At 36.8% G+C, this 7,849-nt stretch overlaps 1 protein-coding gene across 2 annotated transcripts; it reads left to right on the top strand.

Annotated features, from left to right (window-relative positions):
* Positions 1-1,483: 1,483 nt before the first annotated feature.
* Positions 1,484-6,000, top strand: LOC107658064 (fos-related antigen 1-like). Of its 2 annotated transcripts, none has more exons than XM_016446472.1 (4): positions 1,484-1,932; positions 2,465-2,722; positions 3,735-3,842; positions 3,941-6,000. In XM_016446472.1, exons 1-4 carry the CDS (start codon positions 1,813-1,815, stop codon positions 4,505-4,507), a joined length of 1,053 nt encoding a protein of 350 aa, XP_016301958.1. In that variant the 5' UTR covers positions 1,484-1,812; the 3' UTR covers positions 4,508-6,000. The 2 variants fall into 2 exon arrangements, with proteins under 2 accessions (XP_016301958.1, XP_016301957.1); XM_016446471.1 differs by having other exon boundaries at positions 2,462-2,722.
* The last annotated feature ends 1,849 nt before the right edge of the window (positions 6,001-7,849 follow it).

Here is a 7,849-nt window from a genome sequence, read left to right as displayed (position 1 = left end):
AAAAAAAAAAAAATGGGGGGGGGGGAGTAATCAAAAGTAGGACAAAGGGAACAGTGAATACCAAAGGAAGTCAATTATTTCTCAAGCATAGAATGGGCAAGATATCATTTAGATATGATATTCACTTCATTCTTGTGGTTTAATTTTTACAAACATTGTTTCCTTTGGCACAAACAGATCATTGTTGTACTGGACAGTTAAAAATGAGTCATAATGATGCTGAAAAGGAGTAGACCTTGAATAGTGGTGACAAAAAAACAGTGACTGTGTTTGAACATTAATAAACATATAAAAAAGAAAAATAATAAAACAAAAAAAATTTAATTGTAAGTTGTTGTGTTTTCATTATATTAATTGTATTTGGACAACCCACAAGAGAAACACATTTTAGAAAAATTTGCACTGTAATTCAGCAACTAAGTATGATGTCAGTGGGACCAGGGTAAGAACTTAAAAAAAAAAATCCACCAAATGTAATAAAGAATGATCATAGATTACATTAAAATGCCCCTTGTAATATTTTTTGGTGTAGTTGGTGATGATGTTGTTCAGGTAACAGTCATAATTGTTCAGATTTAAAATTAATCTTATCATTTCAAAAATATTTACTTATATTTAAATATTTATATAATAGGTATATTGAGCATTTAGCATAAATGGTCACACACTGTGTTTTTCAGACACTGGTGTGAACACTGTAACAGGAAACTGGGCTGAGAGCAACTTACCTAAAAAGCACAAGTTTGCTTCAAGTATCTGCTCTGTGATTGTAAAATATTTGCGCTCAAAATACACCAGATTGCAGGCCTACAGTGAACTGCCCAACAGTTTGTGGTTTTCAAAAACAAAAAGGAACGGTAATGAATCCAGATTTCACAGCCTGACACCATTTAGCTGAATCATTTTCCTATTTACTGCTGTAGGGATGATTCAGCGGAATGGTGAAAGGCAGTGAAAATTGTTTCATGAGCCTTCATTCATTCATGGCATTCATTCACTGTATGCTGCTTTAATGTGGTCTCTCCACTGGAACGTGCCGAAACCTCAGTGTATACACGACTTCACTTGTGGAAGACCAGCCGCTAGTATTTACTCATCGGAAGAGTATGTGAATTGGTTGGTGTCCAATTAAATGTAGACCACACACTGCTTACCAAGTGTTAACACAAACCCGCGTGCTAGTACAGAAACTGTACAGATCTGTATAGATTTCCGAAGGAATAACTAAATAATAAATAACGAAAGCTGTTGTAAAACGCTCAAGTTTCGATTCAGAGTTTTCATTATCGCGAGAGCGCCTATCACTAGCTCAAACAGAAGGAGCTCCCGGAAAAACCCATATGTGGTCATATACGTAATCTTCCATGTGACTAACGTCATTCTAAAGACTGGCAGCACCAATTCCCTTAAAATGGGAGGGGCGAAAACTGTACCGTTCTTGATCACTTATTTATATTCTGGTGAACACTCGGAACCACCAGTCTGACAGAAAGATAGAATTGTATTACACATACCATAAAACATTATTTTTTGCGTTTATTCTACCTCTGTCGGCAATATGAACATTTTAAACGTTGACAGATACTGTTAGACTCCCCCAGGCGTATCGTGGTGGATTCTACCGCTTTCCCGCAATAAGGTGGATTTTTAATTTGCTTTTGAATTTCACATAAACTGTCGGTGATATATAAGTAGGAGGAACCTTTTTGGGAAAGCAGACCCAGAAAAGTAAGCAGAGTTCAGAGAGTTAGTCAAGAGTTCACAGAGTTAGTCAACAGTTTCCTTTGGATTACTGAAGAGTCAACGGCATACATGTACAACTACGGAAACCTGGGCAGAGGAATCGATCGGACCTTCCCAGATAACGGCTCTGGATCAGGCTCGAGCTCTGCGACTCTCGCCACAATCTCTGCCACAACTCCACAACAACAGGTAAGCGTCTTTCTCTCATATCTAAGTCATTTGTTATACTCTTAAAATTCAAGATGAGTATGAGATATGTATGAATAATAATAAGTTACAGTATCATTTTCTAAATGGTTAATTTAAGACAAAAAGTAACATTTTAATCATGAACTTTAACATATCATTATGCTTTAATGCTCAAAATATCATTTATTTAGAAATTAGTTGTAATTCATATGTCTTAACATACAATTATTTATTTAGAACACGTTTTAGATGTCTTCTGTGTGGACAGAGTAGATTTAAGATCCCCTGTTTAGGATTAATGACCTAATAAATATAGCCAAAACAGAGACCAGGGCAGACAGTAATAAAGTAATAATAATAAGAGATTTAATGATTCAGGTTGGTGTTTATATCTGGGTGTTTCTGCAAACACAACAACACAATGGGTTTTTGAGTCATAATGAGATATAATAAAGTCTCCTCCCTAAATATCTAATGCCACTGCCTTGGTAACTTATGATATATTGTCTGTGTCTCTTGTACTTTGAAGCAGAAATATTCCGTGGCAGGATCCAGTCAGTTTGTGCCCAGTCTCAATGACATAACTTCAAACCAGGACCTTCAATGGATGCTTCAGCCCTCCATTCTAGGCACCCCGGGACCATCCAGGGCACTTCGACCATCCTACCCACTGCCGCCAAGAATCCCATCTATGAATCCTCAACTTTCCCAATCACATCTGTCCCGGCCGGGTGTTATTAGAGCAACTATGGCTGTTGGCAGCTCAACAAGAAGCAGAAATGATGAATATGTAAGTCCAATATAATAGCTGTCAGTCTGTCTACGTGATGAGGCCGTGATGAGTCACACCGGGAGACTGTGACAGCATGTTTTTTCACTATGTTCACCTGTCATCCTGTCCATTTCTGCCGGTGGTCTTGGCCAAAACCAAAACCAGCCATGCATGTAAATCTGAAGATGAGGCAGGCCCTAATCAAAGTGTGCAAGACCCAAAATGTGTAATATCCTGTTGTCTGTAGTGTGTGGCTTGGCTATATGCATGAACATGTTTGCTGATACATTCAGGGTGGGAATTTCATTTGGGATTATTTAAGTTTGAACTATGTATTCAACTGTAAACGCTAATTTTGAATGTTCAAAAAGACTGACTTACATGTAATGATCTTATAGTATGCTATTTACAAGACAGCATCAACCCCAGATGAAACCCAGAGATGCTCATTCAATATTAACTCATGAAATCCTGCCTGACTCATGCATCCAATAGCAGGGTGAGAGTGAAATAATGACACAGAAAATGGAATATCATGTGATTCACTGGAGTAAAATATTATGACTCATACTTGAGTCACTAGTGTGTTTGCAGGTGATTCATCAATATAAGGTCAGGAAACTGCATATGATGCCCACACAAGAAAGAGAGCGTTAAATTAATTAAGGGAATATAAACAGATTCATAACAGAGTAATTACAGAGATGAAAATTGCAACATTGCCTCAAAGTATTTGGTGAATTGGAAATTAAATTAAAAATCTTATCCCCTAGATGGCAGTATTTTCACATGTTTATCAACTATAAAAATTGTGTTGACCAATTAGGTTGGATGGTTCTAATTAGACATAGGGTTTTAAAATTATAATGATTTTATTTTATAATATACATTTTTTATTTTATTTATTACTATTATAATTTTTTTTAACTTTTTAAATATTTTATTACAGGTGCGTACAATGTCAGACTTCTGCATGAATATTATATTATATATAATATTTTACTATATTTGCTTTACTTTCTCACTCCAGCTATCCCCTGAGGAACTTGAGCGGCGTAGAATTAGAAGGGAACGTAACAAAATGGCTGCGACTAAGTGCAGGAATCGTCGACGTGAACTGACTGACACATTGCAAAATGTAAGTTCATTTTGCTTAATTTCCATGTCTCCTTTCAATCAAAATGTCTTTGCATTACTTGGACCCGAATTGAACATTTGAACTCTTTCCTTTCACAGCAAACTAACCAGCTAGAGGGTGAAAAATCACATCTGCAGAAGGAGATCACTGAGCTTCAGAAGGAGAAAGAGAAGCTTGAGTTGGTCCTTGAAGCCCATAGACCCATCTGCAAAGTCCAGGACTCGGACTCAGACTCCAACAGTGACCTCCCGACGCTGAGTGGAATCAAGATTGAGCCTGTGGACCCTGATCTTCCTGGACCTTCAAGAGAATCAAAGAGTCACGCCAAGCTTAATAAACCCAAGCCCAAAATTACCATCCCACCTCCAGCTTCAGCCTCCACTGTCACCAGCGTACCTCTGGAATCAGAGTCTCTTCATACTCCTGTCCTCATCTCCACTCCATCTCTGACCCCTTTTATTGCCAGCCTGGTCTTCAGCTACCCCTCTTCTTCACTGGATACCAGCTCTGCGACTTCATCCCAAGCTCTCAATCTCGCCGGCTGTCACGGTACCAGCCAGTCTTCTCATAACCCTCAGCCGTGTAGCGTCGCTCATCGCCGCAGCAGCAGCAGTGGAGATCAGTCAGATCACTCTCTCAATTCACCATCCATCCTCACCCTTTAATTTCTCATCTGTGTGCGGGAAAGCGTTTATGATTTCCAAAAGTGACCTTACTACTACATACAAGCATATATGTTATGCTTTTACCTGTGTATTCTGTTTACCTTTTATTAATGGCAATTATCAAGCAACTTGAATGCATTATAAGAATACAGAAGCACATGTTAAAGGTGATGTGTGTAACGTTTTTGACGTTAAAACACGTTTTCCTATCCCAGCATAGTAAGGAGACCCAACTATGCCATTCGTAGGCATGAACCAATAACAGATGGAGTATGTTTTCAGGAAAAGCTATTTTTGCCATTTCATTTGGTGACGCTAGTGGAGTAGAAATTACACACTTCACCTTTAAGCATGTGTAGTGAAAAGTGAAATGTATTATCATCCTTCATATGAAGTAGACTGAAATTTTTACAGCAAATAAGTATGTAACACTGAAAAGAAAACCGACTGACTTTTAAGCCACAACGTTGGACTGTAGTGGCATTAATATTAGTATTATTGATGTATAGTAATTTACTTCAACTACATATTTAGCAGTTAAAAATCTGGCCTGCTAGCAAAAGGTTTAGAGGTTGCTTTGGGAGTGAAAGCACAGTGTAGATCTATCACCATTATGCCTTTCAGGAAGGGATGTCAGTTACTTCAGGAAAGCCATTTTTAAAGAGAGTCTATTACGTTATTTATTATTACGTTACCAATTTGAGAGATGTTAAGATCTCAACTGAAATGTGGATTCGAATTTTGATCGGTTATACTATCTTGCTATGCACATGTTTGTGGATTTACACAATGTAATGTCTTGTTATTTTATGTTTTTAATCTTGGTTTTAAGAAATACAGCGTTATAATAACAGTGTATGCTGAATAAGCTAGTTTTAAAGAAACTGAAGGGATGCAGCCTACCTGGTTCTTCACATACAATGTCTGCAACACCACAACCCAACACTGAGAATGTGCACTTCAATGACAGTTCACTGTTACACTGGTTACAAAAATAATATTTTACCTTCACGAAACACTTCAGCTGTTACTATACAGGATGTTTTCTCTACAAGTGCAAAGGTGTGTGATTCACAGGCCAGTAGAAGGAAACTATATATACTTTATGCTGTATTGCTTACACTACTATTGCTTGACATAGAGTTGTATTTATTTTTGAAAACAAGATATTTTTTACTGATTTGATGTTAGTTCCTTTGATAAGGAGAAATGTTGCATGCTATTTAACATCTAATAAACAATTACTGAAAATATGTGCTGCTATTGGGAATACAAAACAATGTTGTGATCCTGTTTTGTAACATACTAGAGTGCCTTAAAATTAGGACTTCTATTGATTTTTATACTGTATGAAAAATATCAGTTGAAGTTGATATATAGCCCCCTTATTATAGCTGTAATTCTATTGCAGGGAGTACATAAATAATATGGCAATGAAGTAAATGTTTAGCAAGTGATTATATAGAAAGCAAATCTCTCGCAGCACACAGGGGTACAAGGAGAGGAAATGAGAGGTTGAGTGCACAGTTTCCTCCTAGGATGTCCTGATGACAGAAATGTTCAATGAGTCATAAACACATTTGCCTCTGAACTGAAACCAGCTGTTAAACACCTTGTTGATCTTTAATTGTTGTACGAAAAAATTAAAACAAATAAAATTCTGCTCAGGATAAACTTGTTTTTTTCATGTGTCTGTTTATGGGAAAAATTCACATGGTGAGAGACATGCTCTGTGTGACAAGCATATGAGAATATGTATGAAAAGATCCTTGTCACTTCATAGCCTGTGGTTACAAAACGACGATCAGACCTAAAGTGCCCCTATTGTGGGTTATGAAAGGTTCATATTTTGGTATTGGGAGTCCCCAACAACAGGTTGACATGCATGCAAGGTCAAAAAACACTTTCATGGTCTTATAATATGCATTTATTTTTACCTTATTTGCTCAAGGACTCCCAAACGATTCGCTCAACGATTCATTTTTCCAAACCCTTCCTTTGCGTGACGCTAATCTGCGGTGATTGGTCCGATTGGTCTCATTTTCATTTCATCATGCCTGTAATGCCTGATAAAGCAGCATTTGTAAGTGCAGTACTGCTTTGTGTACAGCTTTACCGGGGAAACAGCTATTTTACCGCTCCAAATGCTGCACCTAGAGGCAAAGAATGAATTTACATTTTCATTCAGACCAATGCAGAAATCAAGTTTTCCCAGGTCTGCGCGCGCAACAAGTGGACGGGCGATATGCTAATGTTTCATGTTGACGTCAACATGAAACGGCTTGGGATTCATTTTAGAAAATGTCTCGTTTCAATGACTCGGAGTCGACTCTTTGTTTTGAGAGACAATAACATTATACAGGGTGCACTTTCAGATTGAAAACGTTGCAGGATGTTTTCATTCACTTAGAGCTGTGTTACACACTGCATGAAAGGTAATTTTAAAAAATCCATAATAGGGGCACTTTAAGGAACAAAAGTAATAAAGTGAAAGAACACGTACGCTAAAAGAGGCCAAGACATTTTGAATATACAGAGAACAAATTAAATAAACATGGCGACCCTATTTCCTCCACACTATGCCCTCTGTTATCGCTCTGAGCCACTTAGAGAAGACATGAGAACATATGATTGAGATAATGAAGAGGGAGTTTGTACGGAATGAACTGGCAAGCACATGTTTTGCTGAAAGGACCTCTGTATGCCAGTCTCAGTGAAAGTATTACTGTTCTGGCTGTGTAAACAGCATGCCAAAAATAAACCAGTGAAGCATCAATAAATTAGGGCCTGAGCTACAGCATGACTAAGACCTCATTAAGACATGACTGGGAAATGTTCATCCATGTTATTTAGAAGTCCTTTCTGAGCTGTAATATATACTTTAACACTGTAAAGCCTGACATATGAAATGATTGTCGTAAAAATCTATTTTTTTTTCTAATGGAACAGTTTATTGAACAATTGAAGTGTATTTTTATTGAACATTTAGAAAATCGTTTTTTTTAAAGCCTCATCAGCTACCAAAAATATGTTCAAAAATTGTTTTTCTATCATTCTCATTAAGTTATGAAAACATTTTTTAAATGTTCTCTGAATGTTCAAAAAATCTAAAAACATTTTTTCTTGGTTATACAAATATTAAGGGTACATTTCATTTTATTATTTTGCAAACATTAGTTTTGAATGTTCTTTGAAGATTCTAAAAATAGCAGTAACATTTAAAAGACGTTGGACAAATGTTCAACTATAATGTTTCAGAAGAAATACGTTCCATTTAAATGTTTTTTTTGAGAACATTATTAAAAGGACAGATAACTTTGAATGAGCGTTCTATTAACGCTA

Source organism: Sinocyclocheilus anshuiensis, unplaced genomic scaffold (assembly GCF_001515605.1).
Source record: "Sinocyclocheilus anshuiensis isolate Anshui unplaced genomic scaffold, SAMN03320099.WGS_v1.1 scaffold227, whole genome shotgun sequence".
NCBI classification, from domain to species: Eukaryota; Metazoa; Chordata; class Actinopteri; order Cypriniformes; family Cyprinidae; genus Sinocyclocheilus; species Sinocyclocheilus anshuiensis.
The sequence above is the reverse complement of the archived record's forward strand: the minus strand, read 5'-3'. Positions and strand labels throughout refer to the sequence as shown.